A 15,729-nucleotide genomic window follows, 5' to 3' on the forward strand; every position below is an offset into this window, starting at 1 on the left:
CAGGTTTTAGAAGACCAGCCGGATCCTAATTCGGTTCAAAAGACCGACTCTCAGCTGGTTTTCCGCCTCAATTCCTGTCATAGCTGCGAGAATCGAATTGGTGATCAAACCGATCACACTGCTGATTTATTGATTTAATTGGTAGATAAATTGAATTGATAAAATCGATCTTATATAAAATAATTAAATTTTAAATTCGCCAAAGAGTAATAGCTCAAATGGCATAGTTTTTCCATACTCAATTAAGAGGTTGTGGGTTCGAGTCTCATATCTTTGATAAAAAAAAATTAAGTTTTAAATTATAAACATTTATCTAAATTTATTAGTCCAATTGAAATTGATAAATAAAAATTATTGTTTATGGTCTCTACAAAACAAAGGTTTCATTTTTAAAATTTATTTTTTTTAAAAGATGAAATAATTAAACAAGTCCAACCATATCTAATAAAAAAATAACAATATCTGTTGGTCTGACAAAAAAAAGGGGTCCAATTTGATCAAATTTTTTTTGAGTGTGGGTTCGAATCCCACCTCAGCCGAACTGATTTTTGATTCGATCGATCTGACCGATCAATTCGGCCCAATTTTCAAATATCACTTATATTTTTATTAAAAATATTAATAAAATACTATTTTATTAATGTGCGGATTAAATTGATATTCGTAATTTTCGAATTGGATTCAGATAAATACTGCGAATATATAGATCAAATCCGATCCATGAGTATTATCTAGAATAGCCATTGGTTTTCGGTTCAATTGATCTGACCGACCAATTTGGCCCAATTTTTAAATATTGAACTTGAGACTTTCAATTTATTTTAAAAATTCGACTTTGATATTAAATTAACTAGAAATAAATTAGGTTAAACCGGTCAACATGTATACAATTAAGCGCAATTTAGTGGTTGCTGCAGAATTTTCTAGTTTTCTGGTTCTGTCGTATCAATTTCCGGTCACTAGAACTTTTGATTTATTTGACATTTTGAGTTGTTTCTAAAAATATTTTAAAGATCTGTTAGCCTATTTTAAGTGAGTACAAATTTTATATCCATAGCTATTTTGTAGAGTTAGTTATGTCTCTTGGAAGTTAGGTTATTTGTCGGAAATTTCAAACCAATTTAAAGAAACAGGGTAGCACTTCCAATTGTCATTTACTTAACCAAACGAGGTGCTATAGACCTAAAACTTGTTTGTCCTAAAACTTAGGAGTTTTGAGTGTATCCTTACTAAAATCTGGAAGTAACGGATTAGAATTGTATATATCATAAAATTTTCAAAAACAGAGTTGCTTTCTGTATTTTTCTGAATCTTCTTAGGTGCAACAGCAGATTTTTATTAAGTTTGTTATCAAATCCAATTCTAATCCAAATACGGTAAAAATTTGATTTCGATCCAGAGGGTATATCCATATTTGGCAGTATACATGACCTTAGTTAAATGAAAAGATAATGGTAGACTTTTTCCAAAAAAATTAATGTTAAATGGTGATGCGGAGGGTTGTGTAATTAAATGGCGATGCGGAGGTACGTATAATAAAGTGGCAATGCAGAGGTACGAGTATGTAATTGATGATGTGGAGGTATAATGAAAAGAAAAGAAAATGAAAAACAATGAATGAAACAAAAAGTTGAGAATTATATATTGAATGGGCTGCGCCGAATTGCTAATGCGAAAGTGCCCGCCTAACTGATAGCTTAAGGTTACTAATGCGGGAATGTTCGCCTAACTGATAGCCTGTTTCTTACTGTGATGCCAAGATATCCTAACTAACATGGGTTCGCCCATGATGATAATTGTGCCTGACTGACACGGTAAAGAAACCATATTCGGGGTTCGCCCTGAGTAACGTCAGGTTGCAGGTAGATAATCGACGCATGAGCTCATGGCCTGCACTAGAAACAGGCATGCATCATCTTATTTGCGAACATGAACTTTCTGTGAATTATTTATTGCCATTTCTTAATTGTTTATACTATTTACTTGTTGTATGTATATTGGTGCCCTGTGTTTCTGTGTTTGTTCTTTTTCTGTTTCATGACAACTTAGACATAAAGACCTTAGGTTTCCTTTTTATCTTGCTGAGAACTCTAGGTTCTCAGCCTTCTTTTCCTTCTTCCCCCTCCCCAGATGGGGTTGGCAGAGGAGTTCTATGAGTTTCGTCTTATTCTGACCTATGAGGACCCGACGCGGGACGGAGTCTTCAAATGGAGCATGCTGTGGACCTGCATTTACGTTTCCCACGAGCCTGAGTTTCACATTTCTGCAGCGCCCTTTTTTGACTTTGGCATGCCGTATGCGTTCACGTTATCTGAGTTACACCTAGTTGGAGATTAGTCCCCTTCTTCTCACCCTCTTTTCTTGGTAGGACCACACCACGATATCCCTCTCCTGGATTCTTCGCACGCATATGAGACCAACTTGGACCTTGCGCAGCACCTTCTTATTTCTGTACCTCAGACTGAGCCCATGGAGTCCGACGACCTTCTGGAGTTCGTGGTAGCAGCCATGGAGGCCAACCCTTTGGATGATTTTTCCGTCTGGAATGATGAGTCGGAGGAGAACTTGGAGTCCAACGAGGAACCTCCTCCCGAGGGATTTTGGGCCGCCTTCCAGGAGGATGTTTAGAGGTCACTCCAGAGTTAGACACAGCGGATCTTCTACTCCCTTTTGATGATCAGTAGTATTACTTTTTTCTCACTTTTGTAGTACTTTTAGAGGGGTAGGACCTCTTAGTAGTTCGGTTCCAGTTTAAGAAACCCGTGTGAGGGTTGGGACTGACTTCCTCTTTTGTATTTGTATATATAACTTGGTGTAGTACTTGATGAAGAGAATTTTGTATGGTTTAGAATTTCACAAATGAAATATCGTTGCAAGTATAGTTCTAAACCAACAAACAATTCTTTCATGCAAAAATTTGTTTGTCACAAGTACAAACCCCAATAAAAATAACCGAAGTATTCAAACCTCGGGTCGTCTCTCAAAGAAATTGCAGGGAAGTGTTCTTGTTATTGGTTATGGGACGCATATTTTGGGGTTTTGAATAAGAGACATGAAAGATAAATTGCAAGAAAGCAAATAAAGCTCAAATAGTAAAAAGGTCTTGGCAAGTGTTGATGGTTAAGGATCTATATCCTTGTCACTAACCACAACATGATAATTGTAAGGATCAATCCCATTAAGTCATCCTCTAACGAATGGAGGAAAGTCAAATGAGCTACATCTATCCTAATCCATAAGCCCTAGCCACTCACTAATTAACTTAGTGAAAGCTAGAGTCAATGGATACCAATTATCAACACTTGGACATTAGCAACTCAAGTTCACCTAAGTTACCATCCCAAGCTAAGAACACAAAAATCTACTCTAACATCCTTCCAAACATTTTGTCAAACACTTGGAAGGCATAAAAGGAAGATAAAATAAAATTGCAAGATATGTAAATCTACAACTACTAATTGCAAGGAAATTAACAACAACAACTCAAATCAACAATAAAGGAAATCAAACATAAATTGCATTAAAAGGAAAATAGAAGGAACAAGAGTGCATCAACAACAAAGTAAACAAAGACAAGAAGTGAAATGTTAAACTAGGAAAGCAAAGGTAAAGGAACAAGAAATTAAAAAGGAAAAGTAAATCAAAGCATGAATTAAACCTAGATCTAATAAATCCTAATCTACATCTAACCTAATTCTAGAGAGAAGAGAGAGCTTCTCTCTCTAGAAACTAACTAAAGCATGATGAAAACTCAACTATGTGCTCCCCCCTTGACTCCTCTTGAATTCTGCATGTAATAGGCTCGGAAATGAGTTGGATCTGGGCCTGGGAAGCTCAGAAATAGCCCCCAGCATTTTTACTTTAATGAGGTCACGTGCGAGCTGCGACGCGTACGCATGGGTCACGTGTACGCGTCGATTGGCATTTTGCTTCCCACGCGTACGCGTCATGTCACGCGTGCGTGTCGGTGAATGCACTCCAAATCCTTAATTCTCCATGATTTCTCCACTTTGCATGCTTTTCTCTTCATTCCTTTGATCAATTCCTAGCCTTTTCAATCCTGAATTCACTAACAAACACATCAAGGTATCTAGTGGAGTCAAAAGTGAATTAAAATTAGCGAATTAAAGGCCTAAAAAGTATGTTTTCACTCTTAAGCACAAATTAGGAGAAAGTCATGAAACCATGCTATTTCATTGAATAAATGTGAGAAAAGTTGATAAAATCCACTAAATTAAGTACAAAATGTACCACGAAATAGTGGTGCATCAAATCTCCCCACACTTAAACCAAGCATGTCCTCATACTAAAATCAAGAAAGAGACAAAGGGTATCAATATTTATTAAATGCAACTATCTAAATGAATGCAATTGCTTTGTCAAAATAAATCAATTCCCAAGAAAATATATAAGCATAAGGGCTAAAGGTATTAACAACCAAGCCAAACCCACAATTGAATTGAGTTATTGAAAGTTTTATGAACTTGCAAGAAAAGTGATGATTCTAGGTGAAAACATATAATTGAGCAATCGAACCCTCACCGGATGCGTATCCGCTCTAATCACTCAAGTGTATAGGGTTGATTCACTTAATTCTCCCCTAATCATGCTTTCCAAGATTTGTTTTTCATCTAACAATCAACAATTATTTCATGCATGCATACAAATATCATGACGTCTTTCCACAAGGTTGTAATGGGCTAGGGTCAAGGTAGGGTGCATATGGTTAAGTGGACTAGAATTTGAATCTTTGATTAACTTAAGCTTCCCACATAACCTATATGATAACCTATACAATTTCAAAGCTAACCTAACTACCCATTCTTCACTTATTCACATACTCATGCATTCTTTTCTTGATCATGACTCATATGCATTGATTATTATTTCACTTCACTTTGGGGCATTTTGTCCCCTTTTATTACTTTTCTTTTTTTTCTTTCTTTTTCTATTTTTTTTCTTTTTCTACATATATTTTGTTCTTTTTATTTTTCTATTTTTTCCTTTTCAAACTAAAATATACACAAGAGCATCAATGAATATGGTTTTACATTTAGTTAACACATAAGTATGTACCCAATTCCCAATGTTTTCAATAGAAATACAAAACTACCCTTTTACCTCAACCAATGTCCCAAGTTTTCCCACACTTAAATGATACACACTCACTTAGCCTAAGCTAATCAAAGATCTAAATTAAAGACATTTATTGTTTTTCGCTTCAAGGCTTGTAATGTGCTAAAATTAAGAACAAGAAGGTTAATCGTATGCTCAAAATTGACTAACAATGGAAGATAGAAGATAAGGCTATTTGGGTAAGTGAGCTAAATGAAACAATGACCTCAATCATATAAATGCATGTATACACAAAATAATGGACATAAAGAATCAAACAAATCAAAGATTACAATCACAGAAAGAGAATAATACACACAAGAATAGAAAATAGTAGTTATAAGATGTAACCACATAATTAGGCTCAAATCTCACAAGGTTGTGTGTTCTTAGCTCAAAACATAATCCACAATGTATAGTTCAAGCAAGTTGGATGAAAATTTTTATCAAATCAATTGGGATGCCCTATAGATAAGTTTCTTGAAAAATTTCATTATTTTGACTAAGCTTATTATATGTATGCAAAGTAAGAAAATACAACAAAAAATCCTAAAAGGCCTAAAATGAAATGAAAAAGTGTCTGGATTAGAGATTTGTCACCCAAAAATGCCGACTGGTCGGACGACCTCCCCACACTTAAAAGTTTGCACCGTCCTCGGTGCATTCAAAGATGAACAAGGGGGACGGCGAGTTGTCGAGTTGCCACCTTCAGCTGGTAGGTCAACCGGTTGCTGCATGTTCTGTTTTCTGCTTCTGTTGTTGCTTATAATGACTCATCCTGAAAATAGAAGGCAGGATAGTGAGAAAGTAAATGCAAGAGTAGGGAAGCATATATTGTTGGAATGAGGTAAATCCCTAGAATGAAGTGAGTGAGTTTTGTGTGACATTAAGGAAGACTAGGTGTGTGAATTCTAAATTAGGTGCCCTTTAGAATACACATACTATCATAGAGAGCTATGTCACAATTACACAAAGAAAGTATGCACTTCACTCATTCTAGTATGCTTGAGATGCTCTAAACTCGTAGGTTAAGACAACCAAACAAGCAATAAAGAAGCATGAAAGCATTCAAGCCAAAAAACATATGGATGCATATGATCAACAAACACAATGCATTAAGATAAATGCACAACATCCATCCAGAAATTGCCTAATCAAATAAGAGAATTCAAATCACATGGTGGCCAAATCATGCAATTCAAAAAAAATTAAGAAGCTTGAAGGCAATTCTCATTCTCTTAGTATGCACAGTTGTTCAACAAAGAAATTCAAAACCAAGTAGCAAAATATAACCTCAACAATAAAATCCAACAATGACAATTAACAACAATGATGTTAAACTGACATCGCATCAATAATCAGCAGTAAGAGATAGTAAACAAGATTAACAATCCAACACTTATTACAAAAAACAAAAATTAAACAAAAATGAAACTAACTAAATTGCTAACTAATTAAACTAACTAATGGTTGATGGTGTATGGTAGTATTGGATGATGGTGGAAGAAGGGAGAGAGAAGAGGAGAAGAGAGAAGAATGAAAGAAATGGAAAGAAGATGAGAAAATAAAGTGATGAAAGAAGGCTATCCACGCATGCGCGTGGAGCGACGCGTACGCGTGGTAAGGTGAAATGGGAGTGATGCGTACGAGTGGGTCACGCGTACGCATGATGGATTATTCAGAGAGGCGACGCGTACGCATGAGGTGACGCGTACGCGTGGGTAGGCTTGTGCCTCGCGCACAAAGTTGGCATGAAGTGGGCACGACTCTCTGGATTTTGTATGGAGGTGGAATTTTTGAATCCACGCGTACGCGTGGGTGACGCGTGCGCGTGGATGGTCAAAAAACTTAGGGTCACGCGTACGCGTGGGTGACGCATACGCGTGGATGGTGCTCTATTTTTCAAAATTTTCGAAGTTCTTGCACCAAACCAAGCATTCCAAACCTCCAAACAGCTACCAAAACACCATAAAACCTTATTTAACATACCCAACTACCAACTAAACTCAACAAACCAATCAAAACATGAAATTAAGCTAATTTTACCAATATTACAAAAGAGACAAAAAAGGAAAGATGTTACCATGGTAGGTGTCTCCCACCTAGCACTTTTATTTATTGTCCTTAAGTTGGACTTATGGGGAGCTCCTCATCAAGGTGGCTTGTGCTTGAATCCATCTTTGAACATCCACCAATGCTTGGACTTCCAATAAGCTTTATTATTCAAAATTAATGGCACCAAGCCTTGATGGAGTTCCTTACAAACCATGAGCTCCCAAAATTGATTCTCCTTGTGTGATCCGGGATCCCACACTTTGTTTTGACACCCGTCTTCAAGTTGATTCTCATTAGTCCATCCGGGTGCTAAGCAAGATGAATTCTCAATGAAGTGCCAAATTCTCCTTCTAGACCCACCTAATTGAGCACTAGCCAAACCTTTGTACCTCATCTTTGATGTGTCAACCAAAATGAGATTTGATTTGCAACGCCAACCACGAAACATCCTTCTTTTGCACTTCATCCCACAAAGTTCCCTAAGTTGACCATCCGTTTCAAGCAAGTCATATTTGAGTGGGACAATAAAGCTAATAGAGATGAATTTCACCCACTCAAATGTAGGAGTAGATGACAACCTAGTCAAAGAAGCTTCCAAGGATCTTGACAAAGCATATTCAACTCCCATCCTTCTTTTTCTAAAGACCTCCACCTCTTCACAAGATTTTTCAATTTCAATCCTTTGTTCATCAATTTCATCTAACTCTTCTCCATCATTCAAATTATAAATGGGAGGGTGAGAGAAATCTACCTCCACAACACTTTCAAATTCACTGGGAGAAGGTTCTTCAAGTCCAAAGGATTTACCACCAAGAAGTTTTGATGCTTGATCTTCATCACCAAGGAAACTCAATTCTTGTTCTATCTTGTCCAATTCTTCATATGGGATATGCTTTAGAGGTTGTGCACTTTTCTCCTCAACATCAAATTCAATCTTCTTGGAGGGTTTTCTATAACTTCAGATTCCCATGGAGGTTCTGCATCTCCTAAGTCTTCAACCACTTCTTCCTCTTCTTTAACAACCATAGGTTCCTCCAATTGTTCTAACACATAGCAACATTCCTCATTTTCCACCGGAGTTTCCAATCTCTCCTTCATGCTATGCTCTTCATTTGATTCTCCACATGTGGCCATGGGAGCGCTTTGAGTGTTCAAGCATTGGGAGGCCAATCGGTTTACCACCACATCTAAGGTGGCCGTGAATTCTAGCACCTCCCTTTTCATTTGATCTTGCCCTTGAAGGATAAGGTTAAGGGGTTCATCCATTGGAGATTGAGGTGGATAGGATGATTCATCATTTTGGAGAAAGGGTTCATCATAGGAAGGTAGTTCTTCTTGGTAACAATATGGAGGTGGTGTGTATTGAATTTGTGGTTCTTGGGAGTATTGATGTTGGAATATGGGTGACTCTATGGATTTTCTAACATAATGGTCACAAGGATGAGGGAAGGGTGATTGGTTATATGATGGATAAGGGTCATAGGAAGGTATTTGGTAAAAAGGGGCTTGTGAGAATAGTTGAGGGTTATGTTGAGGATGAGGTTCATAGGCATGTGGTGGTTGTTGACAAGTGCAATGAAGATTACCACATCCATTAGATTGATATGCATAAGGAGTGGAATTATACCTATACGAAACTGGAGGAGGTTATTGCCAAGAAGGTTGTCCATATGCTTGAGGCTCCTCCCACCTTTGATTATCCCATCCTTGATGCACATTCTCATTGAAATTTCCACTACCTACAACATAGTTTGAACCAAACTCATAGCCAAAAGGGTGAAAATTCATGATAGCAAGAGCAAATGAAAACAAAATCAAATAAGAAACAAAGAAAACTAAATCCTAAAACTAGCAAAAACTAACAAAGAGACAAAAGGTAAACATATTCACAATATTCACATATATACAATAACCAATAACAAGGCACACATTTGCAAATCCCCGGCAACGTTTTGATGAAAAGAATTTTCGTATGGTTTAGAATTTCACAAATGAAATCTCGTTGCAAGTATAGTTCTAAACCAACAAACAATCCTTTCATGCAAAAATTTGTTTGTCACAAGTACAAACCCTAATAAAAATAACCGAAGTATTCAAATATCGGGTCGTCTCTCAAAGGAATTGCAGGAAAGTTTTCTTGTTATTGGTTATGGGACGCATATTTTGGGGTTTTGAATAAGAGACATGAAAGATAAATTGCAAGAAAGTAAATGAAGCTCAAATAGTAAAAAGGTCTTGGCAAGGTTGATGGTTAAGGATCTATATCCTTGTCACTAACCACAACATGATAATTGTAAGGATCAATCCCATTAAGTCATTCTCTAACGAATGGAGGAAAGTCAAATGAGCTACACCAATCCTAATCCATAAGTCCTAGCCACTCACTAATTAACTTAGTGAAAGCTAGAGTCAATGGATACCAATTATCAATACTTGGACATTAGCAACTCAAGTTCACCTAAGTTACCATCCCAAGTCAAGAACACAAAAATCTACTCTAACATCCTTCCAAGCATTTTCTCAAACACTTAGAAGGCATAAAAGGAAGGTAAAATAAAATTGTAAGATATGTAAATCTACAACTACTAATTACAAGAAAATTAACAACAACAACTCAAATCAACAATAAGGGTGTGTGTGGTTGGAGGTAATACAAGTGTATTCCCAGGAATGTTGAGATGGGAATATCTTATTCCCATGTTTGGTTCAAGAGTTAAAAATTTATTCCTGGGTATATTTTATTCCCTGGAATCAAAATCCCACTCATTTCATTCCCATATCCTCCCTAGGTATTTCTAATTCCAATGGGAATGGAATGTTAATAATAAAGTAAAAAGACCAAAAATACCCTTGTTAATTTCACTCCAACCCTTCTCTTCATATTTTTTTCAATTCATTTCAAACAAAACAAAACCCTAGCAGAGACCCCTCCTCCATGAAAACCAATCCCTAACGAGGCTTTTCTTCAAATTCACGGAGGTTCCACCGGCGTCGGTGCTACCTCGCCGCCGATTTCGATTTGCACGACCACTGCGCTCCTTATTCTAGAAGAAAATCGTTCGCGTTCGTGTCATCATCACAGCTCACGGTTCCTATTCGTGCTTCCTGTTCGTGTTCATCGTCTCGAGTGGTGCTTGCTGTTCATGTCGTCTCCTTCGCTTTTCTCCCTCCCCGCGTCTCAGCAATAGCCATCAAAGAGAGTTTAATTTGTCTTCTGCAACCTTGTTCATCTTTTTCAAGCACAAAATCTTCTTCTTCAGGTAAGGATCTTTTATTTGTTATTTATTTATTTTTCCTGAACTATGTTTGTGATACTGAATAAAATATATGGTTCTTTGAAATGCAATGTCATTAAGGAAGCATAACAAGAGGTTCTTTGATGATTACTACAACACTCAAAGCCCTTTGAAAAATGAAAGCAATTCTTTTTTGAAATTGGAAAAGGCTTTTTTTTTTTACCTTTTGATCAATGTATATATAAGACAAAGAGTATTGTGAATTGAATCAAAGGTTGAATGCTGAGGTTATAAAATAGAGTTGTGTTTATTTTTTTCTCTGTTGATTCTGTTTTCAGTCATATGCTGTAACTTAGAATTGTTATTATTTTTTGGTCTGCATTATGAAATTTTGGGTTTGATTCTTGTGGCATAAGGATTCATAAAGACTGTGGAGTAAACACGCTAGTCCCTTTGCTTTGTATTCTCATAGCTTGTTCACAGAACAGAGTAGGATGTGGAGGAGCATGAATTGCTCCAGAGAAAGACTAAAAAAGTAGTAGTTACAAGCTAACATATTAGAAACAAATAATAATTATATAACCTCTTATCAAGGACTAGTAATCATTCAAGTGTAACTGTGAGAGTAAATAATAATAATAATAATAATAATAATAATAATAATAATAATACCATCCAAAGAAAGGATTGTGTCTTGGCCCCTCCCAATTTCGTAATCTTAATTAATTATAACATTACATAAGTGTGATCATGACCTTGCACCCTGTAGCTTTCTCCTTTCATATCCAACAATTCTTATTTTCGGTTTGGTTTTATTTTCAACTCCTCACTAGTCACTAGGTTTGTTCCTTTAGAATTTTCAATAAAGGCATATACATAGATAGATAGATAGATAGAAGGGTGAAAGTGAAAGCAGGTAGAGAGGTTAATTAACAAGATAGATATATGGATGATGCATTTGATGAGGAGTGTGATTATCTATTCAAAGCTGTTCTGATTGGGGACTCAGGGATTGGGAAATCAAATCTGCTATCAAGGTTTTTGGGTCTGTATTATAAAATTTTGGGTTTGATTCTTGTGGCATAAGGATTCATAAGGACTGTGGAGTAAACACGCCAGTCCTTTTACTTTGTATTCTCATAGCTTGTTCATAGAACAAAGCAGGATGTGGAGGAGCTTTCTTTGCTTTAAACCCTTGTGTTAAATTTCTATGCTGTTTGACTAATATTGTGATTCATCCTTCATCTATTTAGAAGAGAAAAAAAGAAAGCAGGAACAAATAAAAGAAGGACAGGGGTAGAAACTTTATCTTTATACAACTAGCTCTAGTCCACCTCCAATTAAACTCATTTATATATCACCAACACACACCCATAGGGCCAGAATGAATAAGCTACTAGAAGTGATTGAGTAACTTTGGGAGTAAAAAAGTTTGATTTGAATTGAGGAAGTAAAATGACTATGCAACGATGCAGCAACAGCAAGTGAAGTACGTATGATAATGAACCAAAAAAAGCAAATAAGCATGCATTCATTCAATTTTTCTTTCCATGTATTTTCAATACTATCTAACTTTTTATATTGACTCCTAACATTCCTCATAATATATATTATATATGATCACTTCCCATTCTCTTTCTGGGAGTAATTAAGCATTTTTACAGTCGGTAACCTACTTTAATTTAATAAACCAATTGTTAATTTGCTTCTGATCTAGCCCTGTTGACTTAGCCAGTTCAATCTTGTCAGCTTCCTGGAAGCATCAACAATAGTTAATGTGTCAATGACTCATTTTGTTGTGTTTGTGCTTAGGTGACTATTTCTATTAACACTAATGAAGATGATATTGTAAACCGTTGGATAATTATTCATAATAACATTTTCAAGATGTGTTCCTTGAAGTAATCCTCTCGTGTTTAATTGATTTTTTTGAATTTCAGTAGTAATCCCTCTTAGCTAATATATATATCATGTGTTGTGAGATGTTCTTTTGGCTATTAATTTTATTTTTTAAATGATAGAAAAAAGTTTACATAAAATAAATAAATAGTAAAGTCTTCTAACTAAATATTTTAATATTTTTTTTGACAGAATGGATCCCAAACAGAAGATGAGAGTTATTGCCTGCTTGATTTTACATTTCGAATTAATGAATGACCTTATGGTTAAGTTGTTGATGATTTGCTATGTTTTGATTATATTACAATTGAAAAAAAAGAAAAGAAAATGGAATGATAGTTACAATAGGCAAGTAATAAGGGATGTTAGTGTCGATAGGATTATTTATTTTAGTGATCTAGCATGTATAGAAAACACAAGAATGGATAGATGTGCCTTTCATGCATTGTGTAACATGCTTAAAAATGTTGGAAGGTTAGAACCAAGTAGGAATATGGGTGTGGAAGAAATGGTTGCCATGTTTTTACATATTATAGCACATGACGTCAAAATTAGAGTAATAAAGAGACAATTTGTGAGATCTGAAGAAACAATTAGTAGGTGGTTTAATGATGTATTGCTTGCTATTTTGAGATGTCATAATCTCTTACTGAAGAAACCTCAACCATTTAGCCAGGATAGAATGGATGAACGATGGAAATGGTTCAAGGTAATTTATCTTGCTAATGTTATTAAACCTAATATGCTTGGTGTGCTTTAGAATTGAGTTAATTGATCTCTTTTTTTGGATTTTAAAATTGTCTAGGAGCCTTAGATGGTACTCATATCAAAGTCAATGTCCTTGAGGCTGATAAGCCTAGATATCGAAACAGAAAAGGTGACATAACAACCAATGTGCTTGGAGTGGTTGCTCTTGATATGCAATTTATCTACGTATTGGCGGGTTGGGAGGGTTCAGCTGCGGATTCTAGGGTATTGCGAGATGCACTATTTCGTAATGGATTTAGTGTTCCCCAAGGTATTTTTATTGAGACTTTAGTATGTTATCAAAGTAACTATTTGATCTTTCATTAATTTTGTTCAATTTTATATGTTATACTAGGTCATTACTACTTATGTGATGCTGGATACATGAATTGTGAAGGATTTTTGGCACCTTATAGAGGACAAAAATATCATTTGAGTGAGTTTAATCCACATAATCAACCCAGTACAGCTCAAGAGTTTTTTAATATGAAACACTCACAAGCTAGGAATGTCATTGAAAGGGCATTTGGAGTATTGAAAGCAGGATGGGGAATTTTAAGGGGAAGATCATTTTATCCTATTAAGACTCAAGGAAGAATTATAACTGCTTATTGCCTTTTGCATAATCATATTAGAAGAGTGATGGTTGTGGATCCTATTGATGAGATGGAAGATCAAAATATACTTGGAGTAGATGGTGAGACGATCCACCATATTGAGACAAGTGATGCTTGGGGTAGATGGAGAGATCAACTTGCACAAGAAATGTGGAACCAATGGAGGAGAAGACATCACGCTCGATAATTATAATAATTTTTCTATGTATGAGGCTATCTGTCGTAACGTTGATTTCATTTTGTTGATGTGTTTGTGTTCTTGTATAAGAGTTGTGCATGTATGCTTATTAGTGCAAGTAATTTTTTACTTTTGAGACTTCTTTGTAACTTTTATTTGGATAATAGTAATGCTTTTTTAGTAAATTTAATTGTGATAATATTAATTTTAATTAAAGATATTTGTTATTAAGGGTATTTATTAAGAATATTTTAATAATTTAAAAAAATTTAATCAATAATAATTTTAGTTAAACATATTTGATATTGGGGTATTTAAGTAAATTCTAAAAAAATAAAATCAAGAATAATTTTATTTGAACATATTTAATATTAAGGGTATTTTAGTAAATTCTAAAAAAATTAGAATTAATAATAATTTTAGCTAAACATATTTATTATTAGGGGTATTTTAGTAAATTTATTATTAGAGATATTTTGTAAATTAAAAAAAATTAATGTAAAAAAAATAATATTTAATTAGCTTTATATTTATTTTTTAGTCATTAATATTTTAATTTGAATGAGTAAGGGTAATTTTGACATATTACATAATATGACCAAGAAATTTAAACTCAACCAAACAAAAATTTATTCATTCCTAAGATTATTACATAACATTCCAAGATATTAAATTTTATAAACAAACATAGGTATCTTATATTCCAAGTAATCTTATTCCTAGGCATTATATTCCTAGGAATGACATTCCTAGTAATAAAATTTAATCTTTGAACCACACACCCTAAAGAAAATCAAACATAAATTGCATTAAAAGGAAAATAGGAACAAGAGTGCATCAACAACAAAGTAAACAAATATAAGGAGTGAAATGCTAAACTAGGAAAGCAAAGGTAAAGGAACAAGAAATTAAAAAGGAAAAGTAAATCAAAGCATGAATTAAACCTAGATCTAAGAAATCCTAATCTACATCTAACCTAATTCTAGAGAGAAGAGATAGCTTCTCTCTCTAGAAACTAACTAAAGCATGATGAAAACTCAACTATGTGCTCCCCCCTTGACTCCTCTTGAATTCTGCATGCAATAGGCTCAGAAATAAGTTGGATCTGGGTCTGGGAAGCTCAGAAATCGCCCCCAGCATTTTCACTTTAATGAGGTCACATGCAAGCTGCGACGCGTACGCATGGGTCACGCGTACGCGTCGATTGGCATTTTGCTTCCCATGCGTAAGCGTCGCCATGCGACTTCATATTCCACGCGCACGCGTCTGTCACGCGTGTGCGTCGGTGAATTCACTCCAAATCCTTGATTCTCCATTATTTCTCCACTTTTCATGCTTTTCTCTCATTCCTTTGATCCATTCCTAGCCTTTTCAATCCTGAATTCACTAACAAACACATCAAGGCATCTAGTGGAATCAAAGGTGAATTAAAATTAGCGAATTAAAGGCCTAAAAAGCATATTTTCACTCTTAGGCACAAATTAGGAGAAAGTCATGAAACCATGCTATTTCATTGAATAAATGTGAGAAAAGTTGATAAAATTCACTAAATTAAGTACAAAATGTACCACGAAATAGTGGTGCATCAGTACTCGGCTTTTGATAAATGACATGTATCTCCAAGCTTAACTCATCTGTATATTTGTATATATGTATATATGATATTTTCTGTTACCATGTATTTATCTGTGATATGGCTTTAAGTATTAACCTTGCGAGCAACTAAATAATTTTTCATGATAAGTAAGTTAATCACGCTAAACCGATAAAGGCTTATATTAGCATTTATGAAATCTGAGTCTAGAGCCAAGTAGGTCCTTACGACATGTAACACACATGTAACACCCCAACTTTTGACACGTCATGACCAATGCCAAACGTT

General features: G+C 35.1%; 1 protein-coding gene across 1 annotated transcript; it reads left to right on the forward strand.

Annotated features, from left to right (window-relative positions):
• LOC107626943 (putative nuclease HARBI1) lies at positions 12,999-13,998 on the forward strand. Its single transcript, XM_016329828.2, has 3 exons — positions 12,999-13,014; positions 13,111-13,323; positions 13,408-13,998. Exons 1-3 carry the CDS (start codon positions 12,999-13,001, stop codon positions 13,854-13,856), a joined length of 678 nt encoding a protein of 225 aa, XP_016185314.1. The 3' UTR covers positions 13,857-13,998.

This window comes from Arachis ipaensis, chromosome B02 (assembly GCF_000816755.2).
Source record: "Arachis ipaensis cultivar K30076 chromosome B02, Araip1.1, whole genome shotgun sequence".
Taxonomy (NCBI): Eukaryota; Viridiplantae; Streptophyta; class Magnoliopsida; order Fabales; family Fabaceae; genus Arachis; species Arachis ipaensis.

Excerpts from the sequence above, each read along its gene's own strand:
- LOC107626943 (XM_016329828.2), top strand. Across the intron at positions 13,324-13,407 it reads TGGATTTAGTGTTCCCCAAG|GTCATTACTACTTATGTGAT; the intron begins GTATTTTTATTG and ends ATGTTATACTAG.